Source organism: Corythoichthys intestinalis, chromosome 17 (assembly GCF_030265065.1).
Source record: "Corythoichthys intestinalis isolate RoL2023-P3 chromosome 17, ASM3026506v1, whole genome shotgun sequence".
Classification (NCBI taxonomy): domain Eukaryota; kingdom Metazoa; phylum Chordata; class Actinopteri; order Syngnathiformes; family Syngnathidae; genus Corythoichthys; species Corythoichthys intestinalis.
In genome coordinates, this window is record NC_080411.1 from 1,343,959 (window position 1) to 1,360,243 (window position 16,285).

General features: G+C 38.7%; 1 protein-coding gene across 3 annotated transcripts in view; it reads left to right on the top strand.

Annotated features, from left to right (window-relative positions):
• Window positions 1-16,285, top strand: part of lhx6a (LIM homeobox 6a) — a 34,835-nt gene that overhangs the window by 16,841 nt on the left and 1,709 nt on the right. For 2 of the 3 annotated variants that reach the window (XM_057819184.1, XM_057819186.1), the window contains 4 exons: window positions 10,241-10,461; window positions 12,484-12,584; window positions 14,573-14,668; window positions 14,782-14,956. In XM_057819184.1, coding sequence (XP_057675167.1) covers window positions 10,241-10,461; window positions 12,484-12,584; window positions 14,573-14,668; window positions 14,782-14,956 — 593 coding nt within the window. The remainder of the gene's footprint in view (window positions 1-10,240; window positions 10,462-12,483; window positions 12,585-14,572; window positions 14,669-14,781; window positions 14,957-16,285) is intronic. The other variant, XM_057819185.1, reaches the window with a different exon arrangement.

The following is a 16,285-nucleotide window of genomic DNA, read 5'->3' on the forward strand; positions in this document are numbered from 1 at the left end:
AGTTTTCAGATCAAAACAAGATAAGTACGTGATAATGTCTTGTTAAAGTCATGGCGTCTGTAATTCTGGTCTCACATGTTCTCACCACCAGATAGGGTTTTGCTGTTTTATTTAAAAAAATGCCCGCCAGTTCAAAATTTTTCTTCCCCAAGAAAATTGAGATTTTAAGCTTTCCAATGATGTATCACACGTGCATATCGGACAATTTTGAAATTTGGACAAAATTTGGGGTCTCAGAGCGGAACTTCAAGTTACCTGAGTGTTTTCCGCCATATAAATATATATGTTGGAAATTTTCAAAATTGTCCGATATGCATGTGCGATACATCATTGGAAAAGCTTGAAAATCTCTATTTCTGAGGGAAGAAACATTTTGAACAGGAGGGCATTTTTAAAAAAACAGCAACTTTTTTTTAAAACAGCAAAACCCTAACTGGAGGTGAGAGCAAGAAAGAACATAATTAAAGACGCTATGATTTTAACGAGATATTATCACGTGCTTACCTTTTTTTCATCCAAAAACTATGTAGCATGCATCATCGAGTGTCAAGACACAGCTGTGAATAGCCACGGCTGGATTTTATGGGTGAAACACGGTAATAGAACAAGGGTCGCGATGCAGAAATCGCAGACATCAAGGAGTGGTCGAGATTTTCTTTTTCATATATTTACCCTTTTAAATGTTTTTTTTTCAATGCACTTTGTTTGGATCGATTATTTATCATCTAACATATCGGAGAAAATGCGACAGTAACGAAAAAAATCCAATTAAGCAATAGTTATGAGGTAGATATAAGTGACTTATTCACAGACACCATTGTTTTCATTGTGACATAATTTGTTTAATATTATGCGAGTGAAGTTTTTTTAAAGTCGTTTTTTTGTTGTTGTTGTTGTTTTTTTATTCTAAGCTAAAAATGACAGACATTTCAAATAATAAATACGATTACTTACCTTCTTTTTATGGCTAGGTTGAAACAAAAGCGGTTGCGCGACGTCTGTAAATGGAGGTTTGCGGGGTAAAACGGACAAATTAAAAATAGTTCAGGGGATTATTGCGCCATGAATCTGCTATGGCAGCATATAGACATATTGTTCTATCAAACACAACAGTTCTTTTGGCTTAAAATACAGCAGTTTCTTTTAAAGAGGAGGGCAAGAGCAGAAACCTCTTTTTCAGCCTTTTCTGTGTTTTTCCGCGATATATATATATCTACTTATATATCTACAGTTGTGGTCAAAAGTTTACATACACTTGTGAAGAACATTATGTCATGGCTCTCTTGAGTTTCCAGTTATTTCTACAACTCTGATTTTTCTCTGATAGAGTGATTGGAATAGATACTTCTTTGTCACAAAAAACATTCATGAAGTTTGGTTCTTTTATGACTTTATTATGGGTGAACAGAAAAAAGTGCTGGGTCAAAAATATACATACAGCAGCGCTAATATTTGGTAACATGTCCCTTGGCCATTTTCACTTCAATTAGGCGCTTTTGGTAGCCATCCACAAGCTTCTGGTTGAATCTTTGACCACCCCTCTTGACAGAATTGGTGCAGTTCAGTTCAATTTGATGGCTTTCTGACATGGACTTGTTTCTTCAGCATTGTCCACAAGTTCTCAATGGGGTTTTGGGAAGGCCATTCGAAAACCTTCATTCTAGCCTGATTTAGCCATTCCATTACCACTTTTGATGTGTGTGTGGGTCATTGTCCTGTTGGAACACCCAACTGCGCCCAAGACCCAATCTTCGGGCTGATGACGTTAGGTTATCTTGAAGAATTTGAAGGTAATCCTCCTTCTTCATTATCCCATTTACTCTCTGTAAAGCACCAGTTCCATTGGCAGCAAAACAGCCCCACAGCATAATACTACCACCGGATCGGCACCCCCTGCCGATATTGGTATCGGTGCATCTTTAATAAATAGTACTCCGATCTTCAGTGGTTTAGTAACATTTCAAATGTGTTATTGTTGTTTTTTTTCTGATAAGTAAGAGCACGTTACATTTAATACTCGAATACCCTTATCTCAAATTATAGTAACTCATTCATTCATTTTCCATGCCGCTTATTCCTCACGAGGGTCGCGGAGGTGCTGGAGCCTATCCCAGCTAACAACGGGCAGTAGGCAGGGGACACCCTGAACTGGTTGCCAGCCAATCGCAGGGCACAAGGAGACATACAACCATTCACGCACACACTCATACCTACGGACAATTTAGAGTGTTCAATCAGCCTACCATGCATGTTTTGGGGACGTGGGAGGAAACCCACGCAGGCTCCACACAGGAAGGCCGAAGCCCGGGATTGAACCCTTGATCTCAGAACTGTGAGGCAGATGTGCTAACCACTCAGCCACCGTGCCGCTATTATAGTAACTATCCTTTTTTTTTTTTTTCTTACGAACTAAATTTTGATCTCATGTAATCTATATTTCTGTCAGATTGGCAAAATAGTCTTCACTTGGGACTGTACTGTACATGAAAACTAATAGACATATTCATGTTGATGGACAGCTTTATAGTCAAATTGACAAATTCAGAGAGACAGAAATGTTCTTTGTCTTGTAATGGAAATTTTGATGTTTAACAATAGCTGGAGGTCGGCACTCATTTGCATAATTATATGTTTACGCTATCATTTTTGTGGAAGTCTGTGCGACTATCAGGAATGAAAATGGGCCATTTTATTGAGAAGCAGATGTGTGATGATGGTCACCTATGTAAATATTAAATTCCAAGCTGTTTTTCCTCCGCCCTTCTGAAACTTTAAAAACAGCGGCGCCTGTGACATGGCCAAATTCTTTTGGGGGGGTGCTTTCAAAACCCCTGGAGATGTTTCTTCATCAATGTCAGTCTCTCATCTGGCTTTGGACTGACAGCTGCTTTAATGGGACGTAATAGCAGGAAATCAGAGTGCGTTTCCATATTTTGCTTGAGATGAAGATCTTGGACTAAGGTGCTGCATTTGTTGGGATTTAGGTGCAGGACATAACTTTGCTGTGCCACTCAAACCAGTATTTCACACATACATGTACGTGCGCACGCACGCACAGGAAGTCTCATCACTGTTGCAATCAGGAGCGCTTCAGGGTGTTCGCACTGTACCCAGAGTGAGCTTTGTTAAGCAAAAGGCGATGAATTGTCAGTAATTACTCATCAACCCACCTCTGGTTTAAGTGATTAGGTTACTATAGCAACACACCACACAGAACAGTGAGTTTTTCTTTTAGACATTTGAATTCATAAAAAAATGATAAAACATCTGTCAAACAAAGACTCCGTTCATCAACACTTTTTACGGTGGATATTACGCAAGGTTTGCATAGGGACGGTAGGGACGTAACACTTTTAAGGATGTCCAAATTGTCCCCACCAACTTTTAAGCAACCTTATTTGCATTGTATAATGATTTCAGTTATATTGGTCATTTAAAATTGTCTTTCCATACGTCGTATGGATAGAATTGACCCTACCTTTATTAAGTGAATGACAGTACGTTAATTATGTTCAGACTTATATTTACAGTGCTGGCCAAAAGTATTGGCACCCCTGCAATTCTGTCAGATAATGCTGAATTTCTCCCAGAAAATGATTGCAATTACAAATGCTTTGGTAGAAATATCTTCACAACACAAAAGAGAATGGAAAAAAAATATTAAATCATTATCATTTTACAAAAAACTCAAAAAATGGGCCGGACAAAAGTATTGGCACCCTTTGAAAAATCATGTGATGCTTGTCTAATTTGTGTAATTAACAACACCTGTTACTTACCCGTGGCACATAACGGGTGGTGGCAATCACTAAATCACACGAGCAGCCAGTTAAAATGGATTAAAGTTGACTCAACCTCTGTCATGTGTCCTTGTGTGTACCACATTGAGAACAGAGAAAAGAGAAGCAAAATTGTGAGGTAGCATGGGCAACCTCAAGGCTACAGGTCCATCTCTAAAGACCTGAATGTTCCTATGTCTACCGTGCGCCGTGTCATCAATAAGTGTAAAGCCCACGGAACTGTGGCTAACCTCCCTTGATTTGGACGGAAAATAAAAGTTGACGAGAGATTTCAATGGAAGATTGTGCGGATGGTGGATAAAGAACCTCGACTAACATCCAAACAAGTTTAAGCTGCCCTGCAGTCCGAGGGTACAACCCGTACTATCCGTCGGCGTCTGAATGACAAGGAACTCGATGGTAAGATACCCAGGAAGGATACTCCACTTCTGACCCAGAGATATTAAAAAGCCAGGCTGGAGTTTGCCAAAACTTAGTTGAGAAATCCAAAAACGTTTTGGAAGAATGTTCTCTGGTCATATGAGACAAAAGTAGAGCTTCTTGGGAAAAGGCATTAACATAGAGTTTACAGGGGGAAAAAATGAGGCCTTCAAAGAAAAGAACACGGTCCTACAGTCAAACATGCCGGAGGTTCCCTGATGTTTTGGGGTTGCTTTTCTACCTCTGGCACTGGACTGCTTGACCGTCTGCATGGCATTATGAGGTCTGAAGACTACCAACAAATCTTGCAGCATAATTTAGGGCCCAGTGTGAGAAAGCTGGGTCTCCCTCAGACGTCAAGAGTCTTCCAGCAGGACAATGACCCAAAGCACACTTCAAAAAGCAGTAGAAAATGGTTTCAGAGAAAGCACTGGAGACTTTTAAAGTGGCCAGACCTGAATCGCTTAGAACACCTGTGGAGAGATCTGAAAATGGCAATCAGAGACCTGGAGCAGTTGGCCAAAGACAAATGGTCTAAAATTCCAGCAGAGCATTGTAAGAAACTCATCGATGGATACCGGAAGCGGTTGTTCGCAGTTATTTTGTCTAAAGGTTGTGCTACCAAGTATTAGGCTGAGGGTGCCAATACCTTTGTCCGGCCCAGTTTTGTGTAAAATGATTATGATTTAATTATTTTTTGTTCTCTTTTGTGTTTTTTCATTTGCAAGCAAAATTAAATGAAGATATTACTACAAAAGCATTTGTAATCACAACCATTTTGTGGGAGAAATTGAGCATTATCTGACAGAATTGCAGGGGTGCCAATACTTTTGGCCAGCAGCGTATATCACATGTTAAAAAGTGAGAGAAAGAGAGAGAGAGAGCTGTGGATTGATAATATAATACAAAGTTTGAGTACTATAATGCCCTTTTTAAAAACTTTTTTTAATTATTTTTTAAATTTAACATCTTTTGAATGATGTATTTCTCTCTTATACAGTGCAGTACATGATATTTGACAAAGGCTGATAACAGTGTTTCAAAGTCAACCCTGTAATCCCGATGCAGCATGTGTTTAAAAAAAAAAAAAATTATATATATATATATAAGGGGTTATATGGAGATGAAGCTAGAGGAGTCAGGGCCCCTGAATTGAGTGATGATTTGCAGCGTTCTCTGGGTTGTGTCTACAGAGTATAAAGCTGACAAGCTGCCATGCTAGATTAGTAGCTCAGTCCCAAAATGTTTTGCGTTTTACTGTACAGCGAGAGGGGAGCTCGCCATAACAATTTGGAATGACACACCAGTACAGTATCAACCACCAAGTCCATTTTCAGAATGACTTAGGTGGAAAATATTAGTGACAACTTAAACAAACTGGCTGAACGTAGTCTGAAGTCAACAAAACAAGCGTGTTGTCATGGCTTTGACTGGTGGAATTCCTCGTTCGATACAGTATGTTTACTGCATGGGCAATTACAATACAATTTTAAAATTTGTTTGTTCATTTTTTAAATCTAATACGAATCTGCATATTTTCCTAAATACAGTGTCAACTTATGCAGAAGCTGCCTGGTTTTTAACTGAGGGTCCGAGGGCCAAATCCATATCAAGTACTTGTGTTTTATTTACGTAAATTCAAGCCACCGTACTCAAATTACAGCAGATTAAATTATTGTATATTGCTGAAAATGCTAATAAACAATTACACTTGCATGAACTACCCTGTAGTCACGGGAATTATGACGTGAATCAATTCTCCAGATACAATTGGGACCTCATCATAACTCCTAATAATAGTTTTTAATATAAATAGTAATCCAAATTTACACTGTCAGTACATGGATTGAAAAACATTCCAACTGCCTGACATCTATGTTTCTGTAGTCACTTTAATTTTTACATCGTTAAAGTATGCCTAACATGCAATTTGGAGTTCAAGACACTCTACTGTACAGTACATTCACATCAATGGACGATATACATTGTTACTATGTATGCCTGGTATGGCAACAATATCATGTGATTGCCACCGCTGAGGAAGTGAGTTTGACCTTCATGTATGCTATGAAAACCTATACAAGAAATAGACTATTTGAATATAGCTGCATGTAAAAATGCATGGAGCACCAATAAGAGGAGGAGAACTTGCTTGTGAGGATACAAGGCACAACAGTGGGCTTTCATCCCAGGCAGAGTGGACTTGAGTGGGTTGTTTCTCTGCCAAAACCCACTCAAGTGGCAGCCCTTGTACTTCCCTCAGTGCAAACCCCCTCACAACCCATCTCTAATTCAACCTTTTATATCGGAGCGTTTCTTGATTTTTTTTTTTTGCTGCTTTTTGTATCCTATTCTCCTTGAGTTTTTCATTTGTGGAAGTAATAGATATCATGGGCATTGATTTTCGGGCCCTCTACGAAAGCTTTGGGGTCATGCAACTGGTACAGTGGTACCTCTACATAAGAATTCATTCTAGGAGCTGGTTTGTAGGTCGAAATTGTTGAAGGTTGAGCTGGGTTTTCCCCATAAGATTACATTATAATTCGATGAATTCGTTCCACAGTCCAAAAACCTACGCTATAATAATAATACAATAATATATGTTAATTTATCAAATTTATAATAATAATAACGCTATAATAATAAATACTGCAGGTAAAGAATTACAAATAGTAATTACACACAGCACAACAAATCAATTATAAATCCAAATAATAATACATTGAAAGAGAAAAAAAAGCCTTTTTAATGTGACATTGTATTGGTATTCACATAATTCACCCGTAGAACCATAGTTGCGGTAGCCGGAGGTTGTTAGTTTTTTACCCCTGTTCATTCTGGTTGACTTGTGTGTAACGTTATTGCTGGAATGCCAATGAAGCATCGCAGTTTGGCTGCTGGTGCGCACTATAAATAATCTTGTGCGCACTATAAACAATTTGGTGTGCACCAGAAACAATCTGGTATCTGGTGCGCACCCTAAAGAATTTGGTGCGTACTAGAAAAACAATCTTGTGCGCTTAGAAACTATCTGGTGCACAGTAGAAACAATTTGGTGCATACTAGAAACAATCTGGTGTGCACTACAAACTAATTGGTGTGCACTAGAAACAATTTGGTGTGCACTGGAAACAATTTGGAGTGCATTAGAAACAATTTGGTGCACACTAGAAACAATCTGGGGCACACTAGAAACCATCTTGTAAACATTAGGATTACATAACATTTAATCCAGCGAACCTATGCTATGCGAGTTAGCCAATTTATGTTATTTCTGTTGATGTCCATTTAGGGACATACCGTATTAGCCAGGCCCTCAACGGTATTACTTTCCAATCATTGTCTCATTTTTGGGTGAAATATTTTCACACAGTTGTTACTAAATATGGCCATATGCCGTAAAAATAAAAGTGTTGTGATTTTGGTTGCTGCACTTTATGACATGAATCGTTCTAGTCATCACATGGTTGTTGCCCACGCAATTTTGGACATAACATTTTAGTAATGAAGATAGCTTCACTTAGCACCACGGAGCTCATTCCGTTTTCCTTGGCCTTGTGGGGTCTCACACGTCGGTTAAAATGGCAAAATCTTTGTGTACGCCCTTCTTGAGTATCATTAAAGCTGCAATACCTCTGCTTTGCCTCCATCACCACAGTGTTTGTCTCATTCTGTCCTCAAACACATTTACCACCACATGTACGGCTCCAATAAGCAGCACGTGTTTATTTCAGGTATTAACGCCTCATTTCAGGCACGTCTGTCGTTAATCACTTGTTGTCCTTGCGAGGTTTACGTTCTCTTTCCAAAACTCTCATCCGCTGGCCCCGCTCCCCTCCTGTACCTATCCCTCTTGTATAATGCTGCCTGACCTCACTGATACTATCGGTTACAGCCACTACAAAATGATGTCATCCCCTCCCCGACTATCATCCACCCTGGGAAAGCACTGTAGTGTACAGTGTGTATATGTTCGCGATTGTGTGGTGATGGGGGGAGGGGGTTTGAATTTTTTTTTTAAAGGCATCAGTCAGGAAATTGCAGGTGTTGGTTGGTTTGTGTTTAAAGCTCAACTAGGAGACCTTTAGTTGAAATCACATCCTCCACCAAGGTTTCGTCATTCCTCCACAAGCAAACCAAAACATCAATGTTAGTGAGATGACATTAAAAAAGAATGGATGTAGTTGGGCGGCGCAAATGGGTTGTGTTGGCACCTCTACCTCGTAGTCGAGTCCCGGGTTCAGATGTCAGCTCAGGCCCACAACCTTAAACCAAAATCACGGCTGTCAAACTCATTTTCGTCACTGGCCACAGTATAGTCATGATTTCCCTCAGACTGTGGAAACTATATATAGTAAATGTATGTCATTACTCATACAATTTCTCCTGCATTTGATTCCAAAATCTTGCCATTGAAAATCACGGCATGCAAATATTTAAATCAATTTTCATGAATTGTTTCTAAATATATGAAATGTGTTTGAAGATGAGTAGTGGAATAGTGCACGTGTGAAAAGGAAGTATTTAGTGCTAAAATTCTGCAATAAAATCTTGTCACCTACGAAATCATCCAGATTTTTTGAGTGAGGCTAATAAGGGGGGCTCGATGACACGAAAAAATATTTATACCGGATTGGCCCGAATATAAGACGGCCCTGATTATAAGACGACCCCCTCTTTTTCCAGACTGAAGTTTGAAAAAAGACTTTTTGAACACCAAATTAATTTTTAAACAGAAAATAATTACATTACATGTGAAACAAATGATTAAAATTAATTATTAATTTAATTAAGGCGGCACGGTGGCTGAGTGGTTAGCACGTCTGCCTCACAGTTCTAAGATCAAGGGTTCAATCCCGGGCTTCGGCCTTCCTGTGTGGAGTTTGCATGTTCTCCCCGTGCCTGCGTGGGTTTCCTCCGGGAACTCCGGTTTCCTCCCACATCCCAAAAACATGCATGGTAGGCTGATTGAACACTCTAAATTGCCCGTAGGTATGAGTGTGTGCGTGAATGGTTGTATGTCTCCTTGTGCCCTGCAATTGGCTGGCAACCAGTTCAGGGTGTCCCCTGCCTACTGCCCCGAGTTAGCTGGGATAGGCTCCGGCACCTCCGCGACCCTCGTGAGGAAAAGCGGCATGGAAAATGAATGAATGAATGAATGAATAATTTAATTAATCTTTGATTAAAAACAATTAAAATTTTTAATCGAGTTAATTACAGCTTAAAAATTAATTAATCTCAATTAATCGCAATTCAAACCATCTCTAAAATATGCCATGTTTTTCTGTAAATTATTGTTGGAATGGAAAGATAAGACACAAGATGGATATATACATTCAACATACGGTACATAAGTACTGTATTTGTTTATCAAAACAATAAATCAACAAGATGGCATTAACATGATTAACATTCTGTTAAAGCGATCCATGAATAGAAAGACTTGTAGTTCTTAAAAGATAAATGTTAGTACAAGTTATAGAAATTTTATATTAAAACCCCCCTTAATATTTTCGTTTTAATAAAATTTGTCAAAATTTTCTATCAAAAAATAAACTAGAAGCCCGCCATTGTTGATGTCAATAATTACACAATGCTCATGGGTGCTGAAGCCCATAAAATCAGTCGCACCCAAGCGCCAGCAGAGGGCGACAAAACTCCCAAGTAACAAGAACTGTGAACATTGCTGTCATTTTAATCTGTTTGAGCAGGGCATGTGCATTAATTGCATCAAATATTTTAACGTGATTAATTTAAAAAATTAATTAATGCCCGTTAACGCGATAATTTTGACAGCCCTAATTTAGAAGTAACACTACTCTTACTTGAGTCATTTTCTTTGGCTACTCTACCCACCTCTGGGTATATGTGGTTGAATAGTGTTGAAGTGGTGGTCGGTCCAGGCCGGCTGGCATAGGCTCCAGCTCAACTGGTGGACAAGCACAATAGGAAATGTGAAGTTGGATGAATCTAGTTGTATTCCCTGTGCCTCAGCGCTTCTCTTTTTCTGTCCTTCACAGTAGGTTTGGTACGAAGTGCGCTCGCTGTGGCCGTCAGATCTACGCCAGCGACTGGGTGCGGCGCGCCAGAGGGAACGCGTACCACCTGGCGTGCTTCGCGTGCTACTCGTGCAAGAGGCAGCTGTCCACGGGGGAAGAGTTCGGTCTGGTGGAGGAAAAGGTGCTGTGCAGGATCCACTATGACACCATGGTGGAGAACCTCAAGCGAGCCGCGGAGAGTGGTGAGTGAAGTAAATTTTACCACAATTCATTTAACTTCTGTCCTTCACTGTGCCTCAAACTTAAATGAACTATCATTCCTTTTTAAATTTGATCCCTTTATTGCCAAATGTAACACATTTGATACACCTAAAATTTCATGATTTTGAAGCTAATTCAGAATTTTGACATTTCTTTTTGAAAAAAAAAAAAAAAAATGATGGATGCAAGTCAACACATGCACCTGCAGGTTCCAAGAGGGGAAAAAATGGATATAGCAAGGGTTATAGATATTAGAGCACTTATTACGGTAAACATATTCATTTTGACTTTTCTTTTTACAAATTTGAAAAAAAAAAAAAAAGGTTTCATTAGGACCTTATTTTTCAAATTTTGGGATTCTCTGGTAATTGCTTCATGTTAAAGGTATTTAAGGGTTATATACTGTATGTATAAATCCTCCTGAGAAAAATTCCCTTTAACAGATGTCTACAGATTTTTACATATTTAAAAAATTCAAGCTTTGGCTACTACTGGGAGGAAATACAGTCCCTGACAAAAGTGTTGTCGCTTATCCATTTTGTGGAAACAATTGCTAATAACCTGACTTTTAATGATTCAATTGGTTTCAGAAATGGCTCATATGAAAGCTAAGACCCTCCCAAATGATGTCGAATGTACAAAAATATATTTGTTTCACTGAAAAAAGATTGATCATTTAATGAAGACATAAAGGTCAAATTTTGGCAAGAACAAAGTTTTGTCGCCTTCAGAAAGTAGTGTGAAAATTGAACAAAAAATGTACTTCAAATACAAAAATTTGTTACATAAGCGAATTAAGTAGTGGTGCTGTGAGATCCAAATTGAATATTTTGCATGACTTCCATGGGCTTCAGCAAGGATTCATACAATTTATCGATGAAGTCATCAGGAACATCAAAGAAAGCAGTCTCGCATGCCTCCCAGAGTTCATCAACATTCTTGGGTTTCGTCTTTCATGCTTCCTCTTTCATCCTGTTCATGTCTGGTGACTGGGCTGGCCAGTCCTGGAGGATCTTGATCTTCTTTGCCTTGAGGAACTTTGAGGTAGAGATTGAAGTATGCGATGGAGCTGCAGAATTTGTCCCTTTTTATGGTTAGGACTGTAAGCTAGGATTTGTTGATATTTCAGACTATTTATGTTGCCCTCCACCCTGCAGATCTCTCGCATACCCCCATACTGGATGTAACCCCAGACCATAATTTTGCCACCACCAAACTTCTGTTTTCTGAGTGGATCTCGGATCCATGCGGGCTCCAGTAGGTCTCCTGCAATATTTGCGGCGGCTGTGTTGTAATTCGATGGAAGATTCATCTAAAAAATCCACCTTTAGCCACTTTTCCAGCATCCATCCTTTTGACAGGCTGTGGGCCTTGGCAAATGCCACACAGTTTTTTAATTGTCTGCACCCTTAGAGACTGGGCTGGCCAGTCCTGGAGGATCTTGATCTTCTTGCCTTGAGGAACTTTGAGGTAGAGATTGAAGTATGCGATGGAGCTGCAGAATTTGTACAGTGGGGAGAACAAGTATTTGATACACTGCCAATAGTGATTCAAATACTTGTTCTCCCCACTGTATGTAAGAGGCAACTAAGATTTGTTGATATTTCAGACTATTTATGTTGCCCTCCTCCCTGCAGATCACCCAGGGTGGCAGGGGGCGACAAAACACCATAAACACAGGAGAGCATTAAGTGGACATGACAGCACTGCCATTTGCGTATTGGCCCAAAACCGATGCCGATATTAACCGATGTCATTTTAAAATGCTTTTATCGGTCGATATTATCAGCTACCCGATAATATCGAACAACTCTACTTCAAAGGTTTGGTTATTTGGATATACGCCAATAATAAATCTGGTCAAATTTTCATAGTATATCTGAAAGTTGCACCAGCAACAACTTTAGAAAAGTGTTTTAAAAAAAAAAATTTAAGCTGTAGGAAGAAGGAAACATTTTTATGGAGTCACTAAAAACAAATGCCATTTGATTTGTACTTATCAGGCAACGGTATCACATTAGAGGGAGCGGTTCCAACGGAACAAGAGAATCAGCCCAAGCCAGCCAAAAGGGCACGGACGTCCTTCACTGCTGAGCAGCTGCAGGTAACACACATCACTCCTTTGATAATGATTATTTTTATACATATGGTGGTATGAAAAAGTATCTCAACCTTTTGGAATTTCTGACATTTCTGCATAAAATCATCAAATGTGATCTGATCTTTGTCAAAATCACACAGATGGAAAAAAAAAAAAACTGTCTGTTTTAACTAAAACCACCTAAAAATTTATAGATTTCCATATTTTAAGGAGGATAGCATGCAAACAATGACAGAAGGGGGAAACATAAGTGAACCATCACATTTGATATTTTGTGTATCATGATGCTCCCTCCACCATGCTTCACAGTGGGGATGAGGTGTTGATGTTGGTGAGCTGTTCCATTTTTCTTCCACACATGACGTTGTGTGTTACTCCCAAACAATTCAACATTGGTTTCATCAGTCCACACAATATTTAGCCAAAACGTCTGTGGAGTGTCCAAGTACCTTTTTGCGAACATTAAACAAGCAACAATGTTTTTTTTTTTTTAGACAGCAGTGGCTTCCTCCGTGGAGTCCTCCCATGAACACCATTCTTGGCCATAGTTTTATATATATATAGTTGAGATATTGGACTGTGCCAGTGATTTCTGTAAGTCTTTAGCAGACACTCTATACAAATCAATAATCCTTGATCGCAGGTCTTCAGACAGCTCTTTTGACCGTGCCACGATGCACATCAGACAGTGCTTCTCACCAAGACAATTCATACCAGGTGTGTGTTTTATAGTGGGCAGGGCAGCTTTAAACCACTCATCGGTGATTGGGCACACACCTGACTTAAAATGTTTGGTAAAAATTGGTTTCAATTGATCTTTAAGTCTCCTTAGGCAAAGGGTTCACTTACTTATTTTTTCCCCCTTCTGTCATTGTTCGCATGCTATCCCCATTAAAATATGAAAACCTATAAATGTTTGGGTGGTTTTAGTTAAAGCAGACACAGTATTTTCATCTGTGTGATTTTGACAAAGATCCGATCCAATTTGATGGTGATTTTATGCAGAAATGTGAAAAATTCCAAAAGGTTCAGATACTTTTTCATACTACTGGAGGTATATAAGGTCAATGAGGAACAGTTTTAAACTATTTGGATGGGGAATTCAGTGGTGGCCAAGTGTGACTTCGGGGCCACATATTGCTTGAAACTAAAATAAAATGAAATGAAATCAGTCTCATCTTCAATAACAGCAATTCAAATTTGCGTTCAAAAGTAGCTGCTGATACAGCAATAACAAACGTTTAGCATCTATCAGTTAGCGTCTGCACATCATCAAAAACAATCACATCAACTTACCCCAAGTATTCAACAGCAATTGAAAACGCACAATAAACAGTACAAAAGGGGTTGCCGTCGCCTCTGGATGCTTCGCAAGCAACAAATGTGTGCGCAGGCTGTCACCTCTGTTACTCAGCTGTTCTGTGTGTGCGTGTGTGTGTGGGGGGGGGGGGGGGGGCGTGTCTGTACATGCGGTCGCTTCCTGTTCTAAGGTTCCTGCGCCAAAATAAAAGCATGCATGACAAAATAAAAGTCAAATTTAAACAACAAAAAAAAAAAAAGGCGTCGTAAATTCGAAATTGTGTAAGTTGGGTCCGTCGTAACCCAGGGACTACCTGTACTTTACTTATCTACCCCCACCCCAGTTTTTATATGCTGTATGTATTTTTTCCATACTTTGATCTGGCCCATCTATTGGTAACCAGTCATAATAAGCTTGCATTAACTAGTTTACAGCGGGGGTGGACTAGCCATGCTAGTGCTAATATTCCGAGCAAACTGTTCAAATAGTCAATAGAGATGCGTCATAGTAAATGGCGCTGCACAACTGCATGTTACATCCCTTTTAAGTTGATTGAAGCCTGTAAAAATCTGAATCTGAATGGTTTTCTGGCCTGGCAACTAATTCAATGTGTTCAACTGGCTCCAGCTACCCCAATTAGAACAAGCGGTAACCTATCACTACTTTAAAACAACACACCCCTTCTCTGCAGATCATGCAGGCCCAGTTCGCCCAGGATAACAACCCAGATGCTCAAACGCTACAAAAACTAGCCGACATGACAGGTCTCAGCAGGCGAGTTATACAGGTGAGTATGTACATATGGTACGCTAACACATAAAAGACTGTCAAACATATCAATAAAAATCCCCTATTTGTGGTGGCACGATACATGATATGTGTTTGCGTGGCTCTTCTTAGGTGTGGTTTCAAAACTGCAGAGCAAGACACAAAAAGCACACACCCCAGCACAGCGGGGGCCCCCAGGGCCACCCTCAGTCCAGGATACCCTCGTCCTTGCCGGATGATCTTCACTACTCGCCCTTCGGCAGCCCCGACCGGGCGCGCATGGTCGCACTACACGGTTACATCGACAGTACGTATTTTGGTATTTGAAATCAAATCATATGAAAATGAAGTAAACTTGCATGCAAAAAAATTTTCTAATAAAATTAATTAAGTAATAAGGTAATGAGCAATTCTTCTCATCATTTCATAATTGTAAACAATATTCAATTAAAAATTAACATTAAATAATAATCTGTATTTTATTTATTTTTTGCTCACCGAATATAATATAACCATAATGTTCAATAATTGAAATGTGTAAATAATAAAAATAACACAAAACTATATAAATCTTATTTCAGACTACCCTATACTTTTCATTATATATTAAAATAATGTCATTTGATATAATGTAATAAGGGCTGTCGAAATTATCGTGTTAACGGGCAGTAATTAATTTTTTAAATTAATCACGTTAAAATATTTGACGCAATTAACGCACATGCCCTGCTCAAACAGATTAAAATGACAGCACAGGGTCATGTGCACTTGTTACTTGTTTTTTTTGGGTGTTTTGTCGCCCTCTGCTGGCGCTTGGGTGCAACTGATTTCATGACCATGAGAATTGTTTAATTACTGACATCAACAATGGGGACCTACTAGTTTATTTATTGATTGAAAATTTTACAAATTTTATTAAAACGAAAACATTAAGAGGGGTTTTAATATAAAAGTTCTATAACTTGTACTAACATTTTTTTTTTTAAACTACAAGTCTTTCTATCCATGGATCGCTTTAACAGAATGTTAATGTTAATGCCTTCTTGTTGATTTATTGTTAGAATAAACAAATACAGTACTTATGTACAGTATGTTGAATATATATATCCATCTTGTGTCTTATCTTTCCATTCCAACAATAATTTACAGAAAAATATGGCATATTTTATAGATAGTTTGAATTGTGATTAATTACGATTAATTAATTTTTAAGCTGTGATTCACTCGATTCAATATTTTAATCGTTTGACAGCCCTAAATGTAATATGACTGTAATATACACGACTGTTACAATTATTTTTTTAAAAACACCATTGAGCTAAACATTCACTACAATCCCTAGCAAAAAGTATGACATCACCAGTCTCAGGCGAGCACTCACTCAGACAGTTGATCATGTAGAACAAACTCAGATAAAAAGCTTAAAAAATATAATGAAGTAGTTCAAAAGTGCAACTCTTTAGCATTCAGAAACACTAAAAGAAATGAATAAAAAACATTGTGGTGGTCAGTAAATATTACTTTTATAGAGCAAGTATATATGGAATCACTCTATTCTGAGGAAAAAAATGGAATCATGAGAAAAAAAAAAACAAAAAAAACCCTTAGCGTTTTATAGCATTTAAGCTAGCAGACT